The sequence below is a fragment of the Oreochromis niloticus genome, linkage group LG22 (genome assembly GCF_001858045.2).
Source record: "Oreochromis niloticus isolate F11D_XX linkage group LG22, O_niloticus_UMD_NMBU, whole genome shotgun sequence".
In the NCBI taxonomy this organism is placed as follows: domain Eukaryota; kingdom Metazoa; phylum Chordata; class Actinopteri; order Cichliformes; family Cichlidae; genus Oreochromis; species Oreochromis niloticus.
The window spans coordinates 31859846-31883784 of record NC_031985.2 but is presented as its reverse complement, the minus strand read 5'-3'; the positions used below and the strand labels follow the sequence as shown (position 1 = coordinate 31883784).

The 23939-nt window shown below is 38.2% G+C and overlaps 1 protein-coding gene across 1 annotated transcript; it reads left to right on the top strand.

Annotated features, from left to right (window-relative positions):
* The first annotated feature begins 7134 nt into the window (after nt 1-7134).
* Nucleotides 7135-23080, top strand: LOC109196475 (CMP-N-acetylneuraminate-beta-galactosamide-alpha-2,3-sialyltransferase 1-like). The gene is made up of 8 exons (XM_025902476.1): nt 7135-7213; nt 11874-11964; nt 13330-13618; nt 14077-14273; nt 14403-14570; nt 17886-17931; nt 18036-18155; nt 22838-23080. The coding sequence occupies exons 3-8, from the start codon at nt 13331-13333 to the stop codon at nt 23003-23005; spliced, it is 987 nt and encodes a 328-aa protein (XP_025758261.1). The 5' UTR covers nt 7135-7213; nt 11874-11964; nt 13330; the 3' UTR covers nt 23006-23080.
* The last annotated feature ends 859 nt before the right edge of the window (nt 23081-23939 follow it).

Sequence of the window (23939 nt, the reverse complement as noted above, 5' to 3'; positions counted from 1 at the left end):
AAGCCAAGCCTTGAGTTCACTAACTGCAGATTTCCCACGGCCAATACTTGTGAAAATATCCTTCATATACCAATTTGTGCAGTGTACACCACTTTCAAATCAGAAATGGATTTTGTAATATGGAATTCACCAGGATTTGGAAGAGCATGATGTATATTCTCAAGAATTGCAGACATGGTGATTTAGTTTTTTTCTATTTTGGGTATCCTTTTTATTATTATCTTGTTTCTTGTTAATGTTATTAACACTATGTCCAGGGTGTACTCTGCATCTCATACTATGGTAGCTGGAATAGGCTCCAGCCCCCCAACAGCATTAATAAATGTAAGGCATTTCTTTTTGGATTGTAGTCTGTTTTCCTGCCGATATGGCATGTTTTGTCTGTGTTCTCTGATATGACCCATAGTAACACTGGATTATGTAGCACCCGTGTAGGGAGCCAGAGAATGCCCAAACCTTACTGAAGACCATCACAATACCATTTTCTCAGTGGGACTGTGTCCCACTATTCCAGACAATGTGAACTGTTAGTGGTGCTAAAACCAATGTAAGCACTGGATGCAGAGAGAAGTTATACAGCTTTGTGAGTCACGTTTTGTGTTTCAGGTACTTTTGTTTGTTTTTTAAAAGTATTACAGTAACCCTACATATTGAAAGGGGGACTGACAGTATCTTCAACAATGCCACCAAAATTATCTATAATTGTTAACAGACATAGTTGACATTAGTTTTGTCGACCTGGTTTCATCAAAGGTTGAAATATGAACATTATATGATCATCATACTATATGCCACTACAGAGAGAAATTGTTACATCATAACATGATATGTAACATAAACTAACATTTTGTACTGTGACAATTATGGTTTGTCATCAAAGAAAAGTGTATTTTAAACACTTTATTTGCCCACCTTTGTGATTTAAATGACACAACTGAATATGGGAATAAAACCAGTCTTATCAACCTTTTGATAAATAATAGCCTTGGAACTTTCTCAACATGATATTTCACAATTTTTTGTGTCTGGCACTAAAATACATTTTATAATCCACACAAAATCACTAATAACTTGGAACTTTTTTTCATGCCACATGTTTTAGCTATCCGATGATTTCTATCGTCATTCAGGGGATTGATCTGCTTCAAGTCAGCAGTCAACTGCTGGCGATCATAAGAACTATGTCTGAAGTGCACATGACTGAGCAGTCTGTGATGTTGAGGAAGTTGCAACATTCCAACTGTCCACAGTTGCAGTGGGGAGCTATTTTCCCATTGTCCTTGACTGTGGTGGTTCCACTGATTTACAAAATCATTCATGGATCTGTTCATTTTTGGACGGTATACACAGTGAAGAGCCCTAATATGATGTGGGACATCTAAAATCCAAACATTTTCCATAAAGAGAAAAAGGTCTTTAAGGTATGCTGACCCAACTCTGTTTAATTCACCCCACAATCTTTCAATTCTTTGATTATATACACTTTGCCAACCATAAAGCTTCCTTTTTTTGGACCTTGATGTTCAGCCATATACCAAATAAATAGTACAATATCAATATTCTCAATGCCAGCATTACTCCTGACATCTTGTGGGACTCCAAAGAGCTCAACAGCACTCTGGAAAAGTTGCATAGCAGCTCATGCTTTGTTATCTGTGCAGCATCTCAGGTGGTTAATGCAGTGACCACTACCATCCACTCCTCCATGAAATGAAAACCCCATTGGATTTAACGTATGGTTTGGGTCAATATCCCCGACATAAGAAGAAATATATTATGAAGATGACACTGGATGTACATCAAAATAAATTATGACTTTGACATTGTACTTCTTCTATCATGTGGAATACTTCTGGACATAAACAATAATTCAACCCAGACATCATACAAAAATGTGTTCATTATAACAAATAAAATATTATATTACTGCAATGTAGGGATAATTAACATCAATCAAATAGAAAAACAAACAAAGAAAATACCACACTTGATTTGGGACAGTGATATTGTAGACCCTCTGCTGAATTCCTGCCCTAATGTTCTTAAACTTTCTTGCACATGCCACCACTGAACTGTGATCCCTCTTCCTCTCAAACAGTTGTGTTCAAAATAATAGCAGAGTGTTTTAAAACATGAGTAAAGCTCAAAATCAGTATAATATTTTTTATTTCCATTCATTGGGAACCTTGCACATTATATTTTACATCAAAACATGAAGAAAAAAGTATCAATATTTCAATTACTTTACAGAAAATGTGCATGTGCAACATGTGCTGGCTTCATCCTTCAGTAAGGGCCACATGAATGACACCTGTTTCTTCACATAATGAATGACCTCACTGATTGGACTCCACACTGCTATTATTTTGAACATGCCCCTTCCATTTAATTATTCAATTACACAGACTCAGGTGCATTCATATTATGAATGTTGGGTCTGTTGGTTTATCTGACTCTACTACACCTACTGGTAAATTATTTGTCATGTAATAATATGATTTATACCAAAAACACTGATTGATCTGGTTAGTCATGCTGGACTGCTATTGTTTTGAACACAACTGTACCAGTAATGTAGGAGTCTCCTGAGACAGGGTTTTTTGTAAGAATCTCAGTAACGAGATGATCAAGATCAACATTTGAAATGTTAGTAAAAGCTCCGTGGTCCACAAACCCTAGTTGTATCCTCTGGTTGCACAGTGTTTGAACATTTACTGACAACATTCGAGAATGGACATCCAACTAAACCCTAAAGTCTTGCATGTCAGTCAAGCTGAATAACTGGTATGTTGTGCCTAAAAGAATAAGAAACAAAACAATAAACAAGTTGTGTGAAGTGCCATGCAAGTTATGAATGAATTTGTTTCCTTTTTTAATCACTTACCTTGGCCTTCCTCTTTAAGATGTAGAATGGTATAATGACTTCATACCATGTGCTTCAAAATCCTGATCTTCACATACAAGGTCTTAAATAATCAGACCCCATCTTATCGTAATGATCTTATAGTACCATATTGCCCTATGGTAATATGGTACTATAACTGCAGGCTTACTTGTTGTTCCTAGAGTATTTAAAAGTAGAATGGGAGGGAGAGCCTTCAGTTTTCAGGCCCCTCTTCTGTGGAACCAGCTTCCAGTTTGGATTTGGGAGACAGACACTATCTCTACTTTCAAGATTAGGCTTAAAACTTTCCTTTTTGCTAAAGCATATAGTTCACTTGGATCAGGTGACCCTGAATCCTCCAATAGTTATGCTACAATAGGTGTAGGCTGCTGGGGGATTCCCATGATGTCATGAATATTTCTTATTCAGTCACCTTTCTCACTCACTATATTTTAATAGTGAATTGAATTGCATTGAATCGTACCTGTTATTAATCTCTCTCTCTCTCTCTCTTCCACAGCATGTCTTTTGTCCTGTCTTCCTTCTCTCACCCCAACCAGTTGCAGCAGATGGCCGCCCCTCCCTGAGCCTGGTTCTGCTGGAGGTTTCTTCCTGTTAAAAAGGAGTTTTTCCTTCCCACTGTCACCAAAGTCCTTGCTCATAGGGGGGTCATATGATTGTTGCGTTTTTCCTCTATATGTATTATTGTAGGGTCTAACTTACAATATAAAGCGCATTGAGGCGAATGTTGTTGTGATTTGGCGCTATATAAATAAAATTGAATTGAATTGAAAGTATTTACCCCAAGTGGTACCACAAGTCAGAATGCTGACTCGGGAGATGACCTGAAACAGTGCCACACTCTTTGCAGAAATGGTGCATAGTGGCAGTGCTTCCGGGTATCGCGTTGTATAATCCACCAGAAGTAATCAAAGCGATAGCTGCGTTTCACTCCTGTGAAACGGCCCAGTGAGGTCCATGCCAATGCGCTCAATTGGGACCTCCATTAATGTTAGTGGGCGCTAAAGTGCTTTTGGAATTGCCGGCAAGTTCACCAGCTGACATTCTGGGCAGGACATGCACCACTGGTGCACATCCCCTCGGATACCCGGACAATAAAATCATATCCCATATGCCCTGCCAAGGGTTGTAATGAGTCGCCTGGAAAATCATTTCCCGGCAGCTTTTAGGCACCAACAACTGAGTGTGTGTTTCATTTGTGCAAGCACCACGACTCACTCCGTATAACCTATCATTCAATAATACAAAGCGTGGGTAGGTCTGCACAGCTTCAGGTGACCATCAATTTCTAACACTTGGTCAAAGGCTGAGCATAGGGTGTCATCATGAGACTGCTCCAGCTGGAAATCTCCCATGGCGAGAATTTCTTGAGACGGTCCCGCCGTCTCAAGAAAAGGTTATTAAACCACAGCCAATTCAGAGATTAAAGGATGTGACGGGTGAGGGCTAACTGCAGCCTTTACGCAACGTGTTCTGCCCTTGTATTTTAATATCAGTGGCAATATGAGATACTTGTGAATTTCAGCATGAATCACACTGTTCCATGTTGCTTAATAGTCTTTATTGACTCAACACTCGTTTTATTGTTCTGTGGTTTTAAGGATATATGTCAGTCAGCTTTCCAGCTGTCTCACACACCTCCTGAGGTTTCCGACCTCACTATAAAAAGGGGAGAAGCCTTATTAGTTGTCTCTCCAACCACCCTGGCACTGCACCTTGAGCTCACTGCACCATCACTCCCCTGCAGCTGACCCAGGGACCACATCCATACATGTTTAAACATTTTAAAGTTAATGACAGGCGTATGTTAAAAAAAATGGGATTGGGGTTGAGAAAACAGCTGGAAACAGATGTGGTACTAAAAGAAACACCTGGAGGAACATTTTGCAGTTAATTAACATAACTGGCAACATGTCAGCAACATAATTTGGTCTCAAAACATCTTAAAGATGCAGAGTTCATTTATCAGACTGCATTCATATTTAACGTTTTTTTTAACAGTTGTCTGAATTCACTTGAGATATTGAATATTAATCAGTTAACATCTTCGAGCTCTAAATAAGTGATACCTGCAAAAGAAACAATTAGATAAATTAGCCAGAGAGAGATTTGAAACTCATTTTTTATTTACATTTGAAATTTTGTTTTGTCAAATGAGAAAGAAAAGAACACCCTTCCAGGGAAAGTGAATTTACACTTTATTATGTGTGTATACTTCTGGAGGTGTGGTTGAGCTCCGGTTCTGGATCCTTGCTGACACACCTGATGACCATTATTATCAGTACATTTGCATCAGCTTTTCCACCCACTCTCTGCTAGGTTGTCTTTTTGGATTAATATGGAAAAAATAAATATGCATAACAGCTGCACACAGTAAGGTTATGATTATCAACCTAAGCTTTCTGTGCTATAACTACACAATTGTTATATGTTAAGTGAACACTGCACTTGTGATTTACTTTTGTGGTTATCTTTACGTCTTGTGTTTATTTTAACTTCCCATTATGCCATTTTGATTATGTTAGTTACCCTCAACTGTGTTCCCACCTGTTCCCTCTTCCCTTGTTATCGTAAGTATTTATTGTCCTAGTCTCCCCTCCTTTGTCACATTCACCCTTCTTGGTTGTGTCTTTCCTTGTTCTGCATTCCCTGTGTTCTCTACTGTTTTTGATTACCTGCTCTGTATATGTTGTGGATTTTTCTACAATGTAAAAACGTTTTGCATGAAAGCTGCTCTTTATGTTTACATTCTGTCCGTAAAGCCCTACAGTCTGTAAAGACCTGCATTTTGGTCCATATTCTGCCTGCCACAAAGTGAAACCTTAAAGTTATGGTCAATCTTCAAAGTGTGTAGATTCCCTGCAGAAGCTACATCACCCTTTCACTGTGCATTTTATGATAATGGCTGTGGTTATATGCTGGTAATATTGCTACTCACACACTTTTAACAGTTTTATTAATAGTTTTACAAAAAAAACACAATGTGTTTTTAGTAGAAAAATCCAGACTAAATCGATCTTCTTGGTAAGTGATAATCATTCCGTCTTCTGCATTCAAGCTGCATTGAGATGGTTGTTTTTTTTAATATATTCGAATTTGTTGTATCTTGTTTTTAATTTAATAAAACCAAGTCCCTAAAAATCATCAGTGGCAACTGTCAACCGTTTTAGCTTATTATTAGCAGTATTCTTGTGGAACATGTTTTTGAGCTCAGGTCTTGAAACCTTATGATGCAACTACAGCCACTGACTCACGTTTTACCAGACAGTGCTTCTTACGCACTAGTGTACTGTTGTGTACAGCGCTGTGGGCCACTGGGTTTTTTGTTTTGTTTTTTCAGAAAAACTTTTACAAATCTTGCCAAATTGCAAAACACATAGCTCCGTCTCTAACAAAACCTCTGTAACTTTGCTCTGCTTCACTCCAGCAGCATCAGGTAATGTTCATATGTTGTTTCATGGTTTTCTTCACTTTTTGATCTACTACAGAATATTTTTAAGGGGGTTATCTGCTATAAAAATCCAGGACAGGAAAATCTCCTTTATGTTTTTCTGTGTTTTATGCTCAGTTACTTTGACACAAAGGCATCTGCTGTGATGTTTTACACCTCGGATGAAGTCTCACAACTGTCAGCTTTATTTTTATGCATAGATGTATGGATATGTGCTAATAAATTATCAGAATGATAATATTTCTGACTGAATCAAAATAGAGATGAATTGAATTGAATCAAATAGGGACCTTGTGAATTGGAACTGAATCAGGTATAGAAATCAGTGGCGATACCCACAACTGTATGTAACTGCTAGGTCTTTCAGATCAACTCATCAGTGCTTCTTGACTGTACATAGTTCTAGAAAGACAAGAGGAAACTGTGCTTTAGAGGTTTTGGTTCACTTGCATTGGACTTAAGTTTTTTTTTCTATTTTGTTTTTTTAAAGGTATCAAAACTATCCACAGATCTTAAGACCCACCCGTGTAGGATTGCCCTTAAAGTTACAGTATGTAAATCTCACCCCTAGATGTTGGTAGATTATAGATCGCAGTCAAATCAATTCTGTTTTTTAACCCCTCCCAATTCAAGTACATAGTCCTATTTACAGTGGCCACTGTAAGACAAGCAATTCTGGCCACTATTCAGCTGTGCTGAGTGTGGGCTGTCAGTCTGTTGTTTACATCAGCTGTCCATACACCGGATGTCCACATCCATTTAATCTGGAAGAGGCTATAAAACATTGTGAAACAAGTCTGATATGAATTAATCTAGTTGGTGAAGCTGACTTTTTTCCCGATCACAGCAATCCTAAAGTGAGTTGTTGAGGATATCTTGAACTTTTCTGTTGGTAAGTGCGGCTGTTTACACTTAGCCAATAAAGTCATATGTGTGCTTCCATAAATCTGTGACTGGTTATATGTATTTTTATTGGATTAATTAAAAATTTAAGAGAGCTAAATTTCTTGTAAGACATAAAAAGACTTAGCACTGTATACTTGAGCACAATTGAATTAATAAGAAATGATAGGTACATTAATACACTGAAAAAATTTTACTTTAAACCAACTTAAAAAAATACACTAGTTCGTTACAGCTAAATTTATTAGTTTTACTTAGACTATAATTTATGATTTGACTGAAACTGTAAAATTGCTTTTATAATAAGTCAAAAATATTAATTTTTCCAGAATTATAAATGTACATTGAAACAAAGCAAAAGTATAATTTAGTAGTAAGCACCAAACCATGAGAGCTCTCTTGGAATCCTTGAGAAAGTAACTTTAACCTCTTAAGACACGAAGTCTTTCATGGCATGTATTTTTAATTTCTCTTTGCTATTTTGGCTGATTGGGAACTGATAAATGTAAAAAAACACAAAAACAAAAACAAAAACAAAGAAACACCGTTTTGGGGGTTTTGGTTTTTTTTGTTGTTGTTTTTACCTGACTTTTGTTTCTGAGAAAAATGAGATCCGCATGTGAGGACGTTCTCTTTAAATTTTGATAGAATAGTGGCAGTGTAATGTCCCCGTAAGTAGATATCAGGCCCTTGTAGAGCAAAATTTAGTATTTGGTCTAGACAACCCAAAACGTCCACATATGTGGACGTCAGGTCCTCAGAGGTTAAATATCTGCCAACATCGCGTAGCCTTTCAACTCTTACATGGGCAAGACAAATAAGAAAGCAACTCAACCTCTAGAAGAACCAGAGGGAGAAGAAAATCCTCTTGCATGTCGAAAGACTAAGGCTATTATATGTTTCATTCCATAAGTGACTGTTGTGTCTTTAGTTCATTCATTCATGTTAATAACTTAGTTCAAGGAGGTATAAAGTGTTTAGTGGGTCTGACTACAGACTGCAAAAGCCTGCAGAATCATTTTTCAGTTCATTTTTTTTAACGCTCCTATGATATTGCGTCATTCGCAGTCATTCTTCCACATTACCTTGATTCCAGTTCTCCGTGAGATATTAGCACTCATAATGTCCATACGGTGAATATACGCAGACAAAGCAAAAATCACTTTTGTCTCTTTAAATGAAAAATGTATTTATAATATGGTGAAGAGACAAAAAAATGACGATAATCTTCGTCAGTTAAACGTGGATGTTGCCTTTCTCTAGGAAAGACATCTGAAACATGGTCAGATAAAACTCAAAAAACAAAAGTGAGTTGGTTAGATTTTCCATTCCAATTTTACTGCTAAAGCCAGGGGCGCTGCGATTTTGGTACATAAAGATGTGCTTTTTCAATCAGAGGAAATAATTTCAGACCCAGCAAGGCGTTTTGTAATAGTTCGGGGTCACTCGTTCTCAACTGCCGTTATTTTAAAATCAGTATACGCTCCAGATTGGGATGGCTAGGATTTATTTCACAAAGCTTTTCACTACTTTGTCCAATCCTAACAGTTACAACATCACAGTAGGAGGTGACTTTAATTGCGTCTTTGTATATAAACAAATGAGGCTTTTTTTTAACAGTTTTATGAAACGCTGTAGACATCTGAAAGTCAAAGTGATTTCTCCCAAAAATAGTTTTCTTGACAAATTAGCTTTTCCCACCGTTATAGATTATGTGGTGAAAAGTGGTCTTCATAGCTCATTTTAAAAATTATTTTATATATCTTCTTTTATTATTGTGTATGTATTTTTTTATTTGTACAATTATGATTGTTCCATCTCTCCATGTTCTCACTGCCTATTAGTCTTTTAACGGATTGTTGTATCCTTTATGTTTTCTTAATAATAATAATAATGGATTTTAGAGACCCTCAAAGCGCTTTACAATTCCACTATTCATTCACACACTGGTGGAAGCAAGCTGCAGTTGCAGCCCTGGGGCAGACTGACAGAAGCAAGGCTGCCATATCGCGTCATCAGCCCCTCTGCCATCACCAGCAGGCAGTAGGTAGGGTGAAGGACACAACGACCAAGACAGACAGAGCTGGGGAACGAACCGGGTGTTGTGCCAAAAAGTGATTGCCTGCCAAAAATTGATTTCCAATGTTTCTGTGTGTTTTTTTATGTGTAATATCTTTACGTATGTTGGTAAATACACTTCAGTGAACAGGGTTTACAAAGGGGTTATATATAGAATTAAAAAATTATATATTTTTCAAGTATCTACATCTCTGTGTTATTGTACTTACATTATAACCAATCCGGTCCTTTATCCCCACGTAAAATATTTTTACTGAACTATTGTAATATTTGCTGCCATTTCTGCTGTCCTCTTGGCCATCTTACTCTTACAAAAGACATTTTAAATGTTAATGAGATTTTTGTAACTGCATAAATAAAGGTTATATAAAAGTCACTGCCAAAAACTGATTGCGGCTTCTACCTTGTTACACGAATGTTGTTTGTGGCTCAAGATGACTTTATGTCATGCATGAGGGATTCATTTGACATATGTTTCACATATTATAGCCCAACAAGTTACTTACAGCAGTTTAAATACAAGCAGTCAGTTTTTGGCAAATACCGGAAATCCGTTTTTGGCAGACAATCACTTTTTGGCACAACACCTGACAACACCAGCAACCTTCCGGTAGATGAGCGTCCCAACCCCCTGAACCACTGTCGTCCTTACCACTTCAGAAACACTCAACTGTAAAAGTTTTGTTCATCATTAAATAAAAACTGAAAACACAGACACACACACACACACTTTGGTACAACTCGATTTTTGACTTTGGTAAAACCTGATAGTTTGAGTTCCAAGTACAGTTGTTCTTTGATTTAGTTAATTTTGTTACATGCAATTTTGTTAACTTCTTTTAACTTGTACTTTTTAGTCAGTGTAATAAAATACAGTTTCTACCCAATTGCAAATTGGTTTCTCATGTCCTCCTTCAAATTAATACTTAAAAAAAACCAAGGTTATATTAGGAATAACTCGAGTGGATCCACGTAGCAGATCATACAGACACGTTTGGCAGTAGTGAAACAGATTTAATTACATTGAAAGAATATTGCAACAATTCAATACAGGGAACAGGTCAAAACTTTTAGGATAGGTTTGCAGTATTTTGTGATAACTGTTTTGCAATACTGACTTCTTAAGGAGAAAACTGTACTGGCGGACATGCACGAGCGTTCTACGGGGGAAGGAAAGAGAGAAGTGGCTAGTGCACGGCCACGGTGAGAGGGAAGACAATAGTTACACGAGGAATAGAGTTGTAGAGCGTACTTGTTACACGTTTATTTACACCCTCGGACAGGGGGTGCGTGGAGCTGGTGGCTGAGGCTACTCAAGTGCCGGTTGATGGCAGTGCGGGTTGACTGCGGTGCAGGCGGACGGGGGGAGTTTTGCGGCCAGAGAAAAGGGGGCAAGCTGAAGGAAGGAAGACAGGCAAAAAGGGATCCCTTGACCGTCGTAGACTTGGACACTAAGCACAGCTGACACATTAGTAGTTGTGGGTGACACATAACTCCAACACCAGACGACAGCTGCGCCGCTCCGTAAATAGCCCCGGCTGATAACGCCTGATGCTGCGCCTGTGTGTCGGGGAGTCCCGAGGATCAAAGCCCCGCCCCGCTGCTCCGAAAAAATGAAATGACAAAAATCAACAACAAAAAAACAAGACATCCCACCTCCTGATAGATTGTGCCACAAACAGCTTGCTAGAAATATACATGCATTTATTCGTAATAATACCCAGATAGCAAGGAAACATTGAAACAATGTTGAGTCAGTATCAGGCGACATCATTGAATCAACGTTGAAGTGTGACGTTGACCTAACGTCACTCTTGCACCCATTTTTAATGTTGAAACAACGTCAGGTTTTGATGTAGAATCAATGTTGAAACCTGACATTGATTCGACGTTGTATTTTCTAATACTGTTGACATTGAAACAATGTCAGATTCTGATATTGAAACACTGTTGAGCTATGGTGTTGATTTTCCACCTCTTTTGCACAGTTGCTTTTTATTAGAACAACAGTTAAATCATGACTGGAAATCTACCTTTCTTTATAGGTATTTTAACCAATGCTAAACTACTGCATGTTTCCATCAATACTTAAACCACCTAAACACATAACTGTACTTATTCCTCAAACTGGACACCCTTTATAAAAAAAAAAGTCTCACAATGTAATATCCTAAAATAAGAAAGCATTGCATGTGATGTAACAGAGTAAAAAACTAAAAAAAAAAAAAAAAAAGGGTCAATAGACATGTTTCGTTTGCTAAATACTTTATTAAAAGACATTTCCCTATTTACATTTATCTTTCCCTTTTACAACTATAGCCATTTAAACTGGCTAATGTAAAATATTTCTCGGCAATTAACACATGAAGACAAAGGGCAGTTTCTACAGTGATAATTTTTTTCAAAGAGGTCATGAGATATATCTGGGGAAAAACTTTAAACCACACTAAAATATGACAGATTTTCTGACATTACACATTTTCTTTTTACACCAAAATGACTAGTTAATAAATTTTTTAATATTTTGGCAAGCAGACTGGAGCAGACGGGGATCGAATGACCAGCCTCGCAATTAGTGGATGACCTCATCTATCTCTTGAAGTATAGCCACCCACTGAGTTTGAAGGTATAGCTGTTGCTTTTATTTTGGATTTTGCCATGCTCCTTATGTTGAATGCTTAAAATGAGTGGATCTCAAACTGCATCTATTGTTGGGAAACCTGAAAAGAATAAAAGATTAATTGTTCTCACTGAGAAAGTACTTGCAAACAAAATTGAAACCATCCCAGCAGATTGAAAAAAAGCATGTAAACAAAATGAAAAGTGATATTACATCTCTTAAAGAGCCAATGAAAAACGATAAAAAATATTCAGTTAAATCACAGTTTGATGACTTAACGCACCAGTTTAAGGATGCCAGGGCATTGCATGAATCGCTGCTTTCTTTAATGTAATTTGATAAGAAATATAAGCAAAATACATTCTGGGGAGACAATAACCCAATGGAGCAGTTGCAGGAACCCAAATCATGGTAGCTGTATTTTATCATGATTCATATAATATTGATGACGGATTATTGGGCTAATAGTTAGGCTAACACACTTACCTCTCATATTTTTTTCCTCACAAAACCGATAGATCTTCAACGTCTCATAAGTGTCTCCCAGCGCAATTCTTAGCATATTTTGGTTCCTTCAACTGGTCCGTCGGGTTATTGTCTCCCCAGAAACACCTTCCTTGTGCTTTTGGAAATCTGTTTTTTCCTATTTCTGGTGTCGTTTTTCCTATTTCTGTTTTGTTTTGTATGCTTTTGCAGCATTTTTCTTATTGCTGGTGTTTTCTTAAGTTGCAGTCCGTTTGGCCTCCCAAGGCCACTGTACAGAGCAGATAAATGTTGGTTCAAAGACAGTTTTATTAGTAGATGGGAATGAGATTTGGAGAGCAGATGAATGTCAGAGGAGAATGACTGAGTCCGGAGAAGTATAGGAGATGAGTGGCTGACTGTTATCAGAGTGAACAGAGGACATACAGGCTGGGACTGGTTGATTAGGAGCAGAGTAACCAGAACAAACTGTGATCTTGAGTCACAGACAAACTAAAGTTTCTTTATTTGTTTCAAATAACACAAAGAGTTGAAAAAAATAAGGTGGCTGTTGCATAGCTACCAGCGGAGTGGGTACAACAATCTGGTTAGAGTCAAGCAGACCGACACAGTACACACAAAGAAATGATAAGGAAAGAAACAGTGTTGTTTCCATTCTTTTCTCTGCATCTCACTCAATACAAGTAAAAGATAGGTGTGGCTGTTACCTTCAGTTCAAAAATGTTTGTAGACATTGTCATTTAGAATATGAATAGAGTTTAATACAGGCTGAGGTATTTTGAATATCATTGCAGTAAAAAAGTGTTTTGTTTTCTGAATGATAATGTGATTCTGCATGATCACGTGTTGTCACATGGGTAATTCCTGTGTTTTCTAATGTATCTACAGTATGGATCAGATCCCCATTCAAGAATATCAGGGTGCGAAGATGCTTCCAAGGAAACCATTAGTTTTCTTTGTCTTGCTGTGCGTCACTACCATTGGAGTTTTTTCTAGAGCTTCATGGATTTTAACTGTGTACCAGGATTCCTTCTTCCCTCAGAATGGAAGTGTTTGTGCCTGCAACAAATGTTTAATGGAATATGACCAATGGCTTAGTGAACGTACGAAAGAATCTCCTGAGCCATTTTTATCACCCACAAACAATATCTCAGAGGATACATTTAACTGGTGGAAGGTAAATGTCAACTTTTATATTTTAGAACACGCATAATTGTGAAGTTATAATTTATATTTCAGTTGCTCTTAAGAGAGACACTTGAATTTATTGTAATTTATTTAGAATTATTTATCAGAAACACGTAATATATATATTAAATATATTTTGCTGAAAAAAGCAAAAGAAACTATACAATGTATTCGAGAAATCTGTACAGGCAAATTTATTTTGCATAACAGAGTCAAACCTTTTCCAATATCATGACTGACTTCAAAGACAATAAGTGATTGTCATCTTTTTATTCTATGTACAGTGCTAATGGGAAAAATATTTTTTTTAATAATCTATACTCTCAGATTAATCTGGTATTACAAAATAGCTAATGAAATCAACAATTTAAGTAATTTCTAGGTGATGTGTTACAGTGTTTGTCATTCTATTCTACAAAGTTAAAAAATATACTTTTGTTATGTCAGCGCATACAGTATGACAGACGCAACTTCGCTTTCTACAATAAAATAGTGGACAAGGTGTTTCAGATCTTCCCAACCAAAGTCAATTTTACAAGATCCAGCCCTGACCTTTGCAGGACTTGTGCTGTGGTTGGGAATTCTGGCAATCTCAATGGATCACATTATGGACCACTGATAGACTTTCATGATATTGTCATAAGGTGAGAGTAAAACACAAACACAGTAAAAGCTTTAAACCTTTTAAAGTCTTCATGCATGCATTACCTCTACTTTATATGTATCAGAGAATACATGATGAATGTGTACAATATATTCTCTATCCTATTTAGAATAAACCGTGCCCCTACAAAAGGCTTTGAAAGAGATGTTGGAAACAAAACAACATACCATGTGATGTACCCACACAGTTATAGAAATTTGGACAACACCACTCATCTTTTGTTTTTTCCATTCAAAATCTATGATTTACAGTGGTTAATCCGGTTCTTTACTCAAAGGTATGTGTATTACAGACGAAATATGTTTATTTAGCTTGTATTTGGATAAAAAATTCTTAAATTTAACATTTATGATTTTGACAAATACCTGTACGGGAAAATACAGCTTGAATGTACAACTGCAAGAATCTGTTTGAATCCTGAATTTTCTATACTTTTATATACATATGACCTAAAACATCAGCTGATTTTCTAAAAATAAAAATGAATGAAGAAAAGACAACCCAAAATAACCAAATGTAATATGTAATATTACATGCAGTTATGCTCACAAGTCTACAGAGAATTATACTTTTTCTTAAAAATTATTTTACCTCTGTACACCACCACAGTGAACTGAGCAGCCTCTGTCTACACTTACATGCAGAAGTACAGAGTATGAGGCTTAATTTGAAGGGTTTAACAACAGTATTGTGTCTGTGAAGGTTCTCGGTCATCCAGGTCATCGCAGTCTAAGGAGCTTGGAAAGAAAAGCGTCTGGACTTCTTCAAGTTGCTTGAAGACATTTCACCTCTCATCCGAGAGGCTTCTTCAGTTCTAGGGTCAAATGGTGGAGAGTCCCAGATTTAAGTCCTAGGGGAGTGTCCCCCAAGAGGGTCATGAACCCCCTGTTGATCCTCTACCTAATCACATGAGCCAAGGTGTGAAAACGGGTGTAGGTCATAATCAGCCAAGGTTTCTGGTGAACCCGCTGTGAAACCTAGCCCCATCCTATCACATGATTTCCTGAGGTCAACAGGCCCAGGATGTGAGGGCCTACATACAAACCTTCTGAAATGGCCTTCCCAAATCCTGAACCTCAACCATATTGAAAATCTGTAATATGAAGCAGGTCTGTAGTTGGAAACCAATTAATTTAAATGAACTATACCCCTACTGCCAAGAAGGGTGGTCAAATTAGACAAAATTATAGCAGAAGCTCGTGATTGCTGTCAAAAGCATCTGCTCATCCAACTTGCAATATTATAATACTATAATTATAATGTCATAAATTATAATATTAGTAGTGGTGTGTTATCTAAAATTTTACCCGATATGTATTCTTTTAAAACTGTGAAATAGAGAAAATCCCAAAATAAATGCAAACTTCTGTATCTAATTCTTGTTTTTCAAAATCATTAAAGATGTATACTATACAATCATTCCACCTTGGAAAAAGAACAGTTCAGCAGGGGCGGAGCTAGAGAAATTTTCTTCGGGTGGCAAGAGGGTGGCAAAGTAATCAAATGATTCAAATGCAGTAATTAAACACTTTTTTCATATAAATATAGTCTATAACTTAATTATTTTCTGTAGCCCACATAATTAAACACTTTAGTTACATAAGACATGTAAATTTTTATTGTATGTACTGTATAGCCTCTATAATAAGTAAATATGTAGCCCAAAAAGTATAAAATCCAGAAAGCTACACAACATGGGGCGATTCATTTACAAACACAAGTCTAACTTAAGTTTCACACTGTTATTTGTTAGAAAAAGAATCAAATTGTTACATGCTTAATTTAAACAAAATGTCAGAAATCTGCAATGTCAAGAACAAAAATTTAAACCTAATTTTTCATGATTTGTTGGATTAAACCTCTGAGGTCCGAAATACAACTGGCCATTTTTGACTCCTTTTGATTTTACATTTGTATTTCACCCTCAAATTGTTTCATTTTATTTTTTCCCCTTGCCTTATTTGGTATCATTCTTTTCAGCTCAACCTCACGTGTCTGAATTTAGTTGATTTTTTATTGACATACTGTATTAATATTACTGATCTGAACTCACACAAAATACTTAAAATCTAGTAGTATTTTTTACTGTAAAAAAAACCCCACAGACATTTTGAGTCAATTATTATTTTTATAACTTGAAATGCAAATATAAATTGTACATTTTAAAAACTTATGCACACATTTTGTAAACATATACAACTATTTATCTAAAAAATGCAGCCAATACACCTGCCTTTTTTTGTTTTCTTTTAATTTTGTACAACCATTTAAAAATATTACTAAAACTAAAATGAGAGAAAAATCAGGTGTCACAAAAAGATATACCACAAATGATGTGTGCCAGTAAAAAATATTGTTGATCCACCAAAAGACAGAGGAGAACATCACAGGGATAAACCTGCAGGCCTGACAACAGGAGGTGTATCACTCCTCTGGTTTTCTACTTAGTGACAGTGTTTACATTGCAAATCTGCCTTTGTGACATTCATTAGTGCCCTCACTGACACACAAAACAAAACAACGACTACACAACAGACTAACTACACAAGACAACACACCGCACTAACTATACACTCCACGCTAAACGTCACAAATCTCCCACATTTAAAAACTCTCTCTCTCTCTCTCTCACTCGCTCGCTCTGTCTCCCTGCGTTACCTTCACTCCCAAAACTCTCCCCTCTTCCTAAACAACCAAATCCTACCTGACTTTTTTTTTTTTAAATTGGTCTACATGGTACATTTTTCCACCGACAGGAAAGAGGTGGCTTTTTTTTTTCTTTCTTTACCGTGTTTGCGCTGTCTTTAGATAACTCTTTAAAAAACAAAAACAAAACGTGAGGACAGTATTTAGACAAAAACAAAGCTTATAGATTTTTTTAATCATAATTCTAGATTTACTGGCATGTGATTAAAATTTAAAAACCGGTGTATACTTTGAAGTCCGAACTTTCAACACAGGCTTGAATAGAGACTCAGCGTGGCTGCAGCTTGTTGCTGTGTCAGCTTAAATCAGTCATGTGATTTGGAGGTGCAGCGTGTCCGTGGATCCCAGAGGGTTAATAACACTCACCTTCATTTCATTTCCACAGTGTAACATCCAACCACCTGTTTGAAATCTGAAATTCCCATGGTGTTCTTCAAAATGTGCTCTGGCACAATCATAGGCATCGGTTTCTACTGAAAACAAGAAAAAAGCCGGTCCTGCTATGGGCTGAACCATTTGTAACTGGTGGAGGGGGGTAACAATATGCAATATATTCAGTTTTAGCATTTATATTTACTGTTAACTGTAACTACACTCAAAGTGTTAATGCTATCTTATTTTAATAAACAACACTGTCATATGCAAAACTAGGGTGGCACTTGGGGTGGCAAGGGATTATTTTAGGGTGGCACTTGCCACCCCATGCCACCCTTCTAGATCCGCCCCTGCAGTTCAGAGAAAACAAAAGCCCAAACTTACCATGGGATTCATGACCATGATGGGTGTGTGTAAACGAATGAGAAAACAAACAAACAACAGGCTCCAACACATTTTGAAGTGTAGTTGTATTTTGAAGTTTGAACTTATCCCGTGGTATATTCAACAGGCAAGAAGAAACTGCTAAATCGGGTTTAAACTCTAACAAGGATTTGGTGAGTAGTATGACTTAGAATAGATTCAGATTATGATATGTTATTAAGTAAGAATAGTATTTTTTTTAACTGTCACACTGAAGTCTAATATTAACCTTTAACAGGTGATGATCCTTAGTCCAGCTTTCATGAAATATGTCCATCAGGTCTGGCTAAAACAGAAGGGCAGGTATCCATCCACTGGCTTTATTACTTTGGTCCTAAGCCTGCACATGTGTGATGAGGTAGGTTCATGAAGCAGATACCATAATTCATAATTACCCGTTAATAATTAGGTCCATTGGTGTTAAATGAGAGCACAGACATGATTTCTAACTTAAACACCCTTTCCAAAGGTTACATCTCACACTCTTGTAATAAGTCATTTCCTATTATAAAAACAGCATTGAATGAGATTGAAACTGACTGGGAAACTGAACTACAAATCAACATTCTGTATGCTTTCTGGAAAGAGACTCTGAGTGCTGTTAACTTGTACTTCAGTTGTGCCAGACTCTTTTAAAAAACAGTTTACATATTGCATTATTTTTGTGTCTCTATTCTTAGTGCACGTAAAAAATAATTTGCAATAGCAAATGTTGCATTTTGAAGTGAAAATTATTTCCAAATTATCCATTTTCGGTTATTATGTTTAATTATTTTATTGTAAAATATATACTTTTTCAAGACCACTTTTGGTTTTAATCTCGTTTAAACCAAACCACTCCACTGGATTTAGCTACATTCTGGACAGTGTTTCCAGAATGCAGTAGCTAGTGAGCTGATTGGAGACCATAACAGCCAATCAGAATTTTTGAATCAGAATACAAGTCTGTGATTGGTTGGCTTTGTGGCGCACTTATAACGGAGTACAGAGAGTTGAGCGTGCGTGGAGCAGAGATGTTTTGAGCACAAACGACACACTGAGAACAGGTCCACAGATGTCTGTCAGCACACAGAGCAGAGATATGAGCTAGAGCAAATGCCAACAACTAAGCGAGAGGAGCTGTTATTGTGTGTGTATATGGATAATAACACTGAAATACATTTCTTGCATGCAGCAATGAATTTTGTTTGCTCAAATTAAACTTTTCTTTGCTCAAAATAATTTTTTCCTCGAAATGCAACATTTGCCCTTGCAAAATATTTCTTTTTAATTTTTCTTTTAGAAATTTTTCAAATTTATTTCTGACATTTTGGGCTCAGTCTATCTCCTGACATAATTTTTGGTATGTCCCCTGGTGAATTAGTACATACATCCATTCAGGATAATATTATTACCTTTCCCTCTCTGATAGCTCAGAGGACTTTGTTTATTTATTTATGTTCTTGTGGAAATCATCTCTGCCTCCCTTACCGCTTGGCTGCATGACATTTTATTTCTATTGAATTGAGTTAGAGGCTGCTCATGTTTTGAATTGAAATGCAGTTTAACTGCTTTTTATTTTTTTCCAGAAATTAAAATAGCTTGAGTTTACAATATTCATGCCCATGTCTATTATTTGTTTCTGTCCCACACTAAAACCCTTCAATAAAAATAAAAAAACAAAAAACATTTGCGATTAATTGAGATCAATTAATCACAAAGCCTGTAATTAATTATTGTATAATTAATTCATGTTGTATTTATTATTTTTTAAATCGAGTGTCCCACCCCTAATATTTCTATATATATATATATATATATATATATATATACATATATATATATATATATATACATATATACAGGGACTGCTCTCACAGCTAGAGATTGACGAGGTACAACATAAATGCTACGGCAAGGAGGAGTCAGGACGCCAGGTCAGGGGGGAGATATCATCACCCCCACCCGAGATTGGGTACATAGCCCCAAGTGCGATAGGAGAAGGATCGTTGAGCGGAACTGACCTGAAAGATAGGATCATGGCCAAGCTTGAAACCTGGATCCCCCGTAGCCGGTTACCAAGATTACGTGAAGTACCCTCAGAAGGTCTGCTAGATGATGTTAATGCAGCACTACGGACGATACCTACAACCACGATTACCGACACTAACAAGCTGATCTACACTACGGCAGCAGTGATCAGTGAGATGCTTGGCTACAAGTTGAACAGCCACAAGGGGCAGTACCCTCCATGGAGAAGGAGGCTAGAGGGCAAGATCAAAGTAGCACGAAGGGAGGTTAGCCAACTAACGGAGTTGCAGAAAGGCGCAACAAAGAAGGTGCATAAGAAATACAACAAGCTGTCCATACCTGAGGCCTTGGAAACTGCCAAGCAAAGACTCACAGCCTTGGCCAGCCGCTTGAGGAGGTACACCAGAGAGATAGAAGGCAGGAGAATAAACCAGCTGTTCTCCACAGAACCAGCAAAGGTGTACTCTCAGTGGCAAGGGAACAATAATAACAGAACAGCACCACCAAGGCTGGAGACGGAGCAATACTGGAAGAGCATATGGGAGAAAGACACAACCCATAACGGCAATGCTCAGTGGCTAGTGGATCTGAGGGCAGACCATAGCGACCTCCCTGAACAGGGTCCAGTAACCATCACAGTGGCAGATATCCAAGAAAGGGTCTCCAGTATGAAGAATTGGACAGCACCAGGCCCCGACATGGTTCACGCCTACTGGCTGAAGAAGCTGACTGCACTCCACGAGCGTCTGGCAGCACAAATGAACCAGCTGCTAGTTAACGAGAGACACCCGGAATGGCTAACCGAAGGTCGGACGGTCCTGATCCCCAAGGACCCCAAGAAGGGACCGGTCCCATCCAACTACCGACCAATAACCTGCCTCAGTACTACATGGAAGCTCCTGTCAGGCATCATATCGGCTAAGATGAACAGGCACATGGCTCAATACATGAGCGGGGCACAGAAAGGGATTGGCAAGAATACCAGAGGCGCAAAACACCAGCTACTGGTAGACAGAACGGTCAGCCGAGACTGCAAGACCAGACTGACCAACCTGTGCACAGCCTGGATTGATTACAAGAAGGCCTATGACTCAATGCCCCACAGCTGGATACTGGAATGCCTAGAATTGTATAAGATCAACAGGACCCTAAGAGCCTTCATCAGGAACTCAATGGGGATGTGGCGTACAACACTAGAGGCCAACTCCAAGCCCATAGCACAAGTCACCATCAAGTGCGGGATCTACCAAGGAGATGCTCTGTCCCCACTGCTGTTCTGCATAGGCCTGAACCCCCTCAGTGAGATCATTAACAAGACTGGCTACGGATACCGACTACGGAACGGAGCGGTTGTCAGCCACCTCCTGTACATGGATGACATCAAGCTGTATGCCAAGAGTGAACGAGACATCGATTCACTGATACACACTACCAGGCTATACAGCAATGACATTGGAATGTCATTCGGACTGGAGAAGTGTAGTCGGATGGTAACAAAGAGAGGGAAGGTAGTCAGAACTGAGGGATTGAACTACCAGAAGGCAACATTGCAGACATAGAGGACAGTTACAAGTACCTGGGGATCCCGCAAGCGAATGGGAACCATGAAGAGACCGCTAGGAAAGCTGCAACCACCAAGTACCTGCAGAGGGTCAGGCAAGTCCTGAGGAGTCAGCTGAACGGTAAGAACAAGATCCGGGCCATCAACACCTACGCCCTGCCCGTGATCAGGTACCCTGCTGGGGTAATAGGCTGGCCAAAGGAGGAGATAGAAGCCACTGACATAAAGACAAGAAAGCTCCTTACCATGCATGGAGGGTTTCACCCCAAGTCCAGCACCCTGAGGCTGTACGCTAAGCGGAAGGAAGGGGCCGGGGACTGGTGAGTGTCAGCACCACAGTCCAGGATGAGACAAGAAACATCCATGAATACATCACGAAGATGGCCCCAACTGACAGCGTGCTCAGTGAATACCTCAGGCAGCAGAAACCCAAGAAAGAGGAGGAAGGCGAGGAACCATCATGGAAGGACAGGCCCCTGCACGGTATGTACCACCGGCAGATAGAGGAGGTGGCTGATATCCAGAAATCCTACCAGTGGCTGGACAAAGCTGGACTGAAAGACAGCACAGAGGCACTAATCATGGCAGCACAAGAACAAGCTCTGAGCACAAGATCCATAGAGGCTGGGGTCTATCACACCAGGCAAGACCCCAGGTGCAGGCTGTGTAAAGATGCCCCAGAGACAATCCAGCACATAACAGCAGGGTGCAAGATGCTAGCAGGCAAGGCATACATGGAACGCCATAACCAAGTGGCCGGCATAGTGTACAGGAACATCTGTGCCGAGTATAACCTGGAAGTCCCGAGGTCAAAATGGGAGATGCCCCCAAGGGTGATGGAGAATGACCGAGCTAAGATCCTGTGGGACTTCCAGATGCAGACGGACAAAATGGTGGTGGCTAACCAACCGGACATAGTGGTGGTAGACAAACAGAAGAAGACGGCTGTAGTGATCGATGTAGCGGTTCCGAATGACAGCAATATCAGGAAGAAGGAACACGAGAAGCTGGAGAAATACCAAGGGCTCAGAGAAGAGCTCGAGAGGATGTGGAGGGTGAAGGTAACGGTGGTCCCCGTGGTAATCGGAGCACTAGGTGCGGTGACTCCCAAGCTAGGCGAGTGGCTCCAGCAGATCCCGGGAACAACATCGGAGATCTCTGTCCAGAAGAGCGCAGTCCTGGGAACAGCTAAGATACTGCGCAGGACCCTCAAGCTCCCAGGCCTCTGGTAGAGGACCCGAGCTTGAAGGATAAACCGCCCGCAGGGGCGTGCTGGGTGTTTTTTTTTTTATATATTTATATATATACACATATATATATGTGTGCGTGCGTGCGTGTGTGTGGAAAAAAAAATCGCCAACACTACATTAAGGTAAAGCATTGTAATGAAATCTATAGTGCCTATAACCTATAATGATTATTAAGCTAAAGAGATCTGAGATTGATTATCTTCTTTTGTGCATCTCCAGGTTAGTGTGTTTGGATTTGGAGCAGACAAGAATGGAAACTGGAACCATTACTATGAGCCATTAAGAAACAAGCGTCTGCGAACTGGACAACATCCCGGAAAGCTGGAATATCAGTTCATTGTGAAACTTCACGAGCAACAGAAAATAAATTTTTTCAGAGGATGGTAATCGTTCCTCTTTTTTGTCTCTCTCAGGAGCATTAATTTAAGCAGTCCTCAAAACTTTAGAATTAAAATACTTTAGAATAGTAGATGTATATGTCTCTTCTTTGGTTGTTACTGAAACAAATAATCAGTGGGATAAACATAAAAAAATTATTGTAAGTGGTTGCACGAAATTAAGTTATGTTTGGTTAACCTTAGTTTTTTATGTTATACCTGCACACATTTTTCTGGTAACATGAACATGACTTTTTTATGTTGTTGTTACGTTTTTCTTTCCGGTCAAATATTTATAGAAACCACTTGTTTATCAGACATGAACTTTTTGTGTTAATTGTATTGGACTACTATGTGTTATATTGACAAGATTATTTTATGGTAAGCTTATTTTATTTTATAACAAATTTCTAATATATAATATATAATATATAATCTAATATATAATTGAGTGTTCAATAAATAAAACTAAATTAAGGCTGATCTTACTGTATGTACTGTACACTTTCTCTTCAATCAAAGAAATAAGCAAAACATTTTTGAACAATGACCTGTATTTTTGAAAATACTACACAGTTGTAACAATGGACTTTCAATTCAGGCTTCCAAAATATACATGAGTCATATTTGTACAATGCATCTCTTGAAAAACATTCCACAACATTCCTCAAAGTTATCTGCTGTAACCTGGATTCAACACTGTGGGGCCTTATGACATCACGCTTATGTAAAAAATAGTTTTTTAAATGTAAGAGCCATAAGGTAATATGGCAACAGGGGTGTAATTATTAAAATGACACAAAGAAGAGACTTAAAATAACATTATAACCCACAGGCACAAACCAAGAGACCTAAACTGATTAGTATTGGCTTGCTTCTATCACTAAACATCACAATCACTAATACTAGACCATGCAATCTGTTTGTAGTGGTGCACCTTGGGA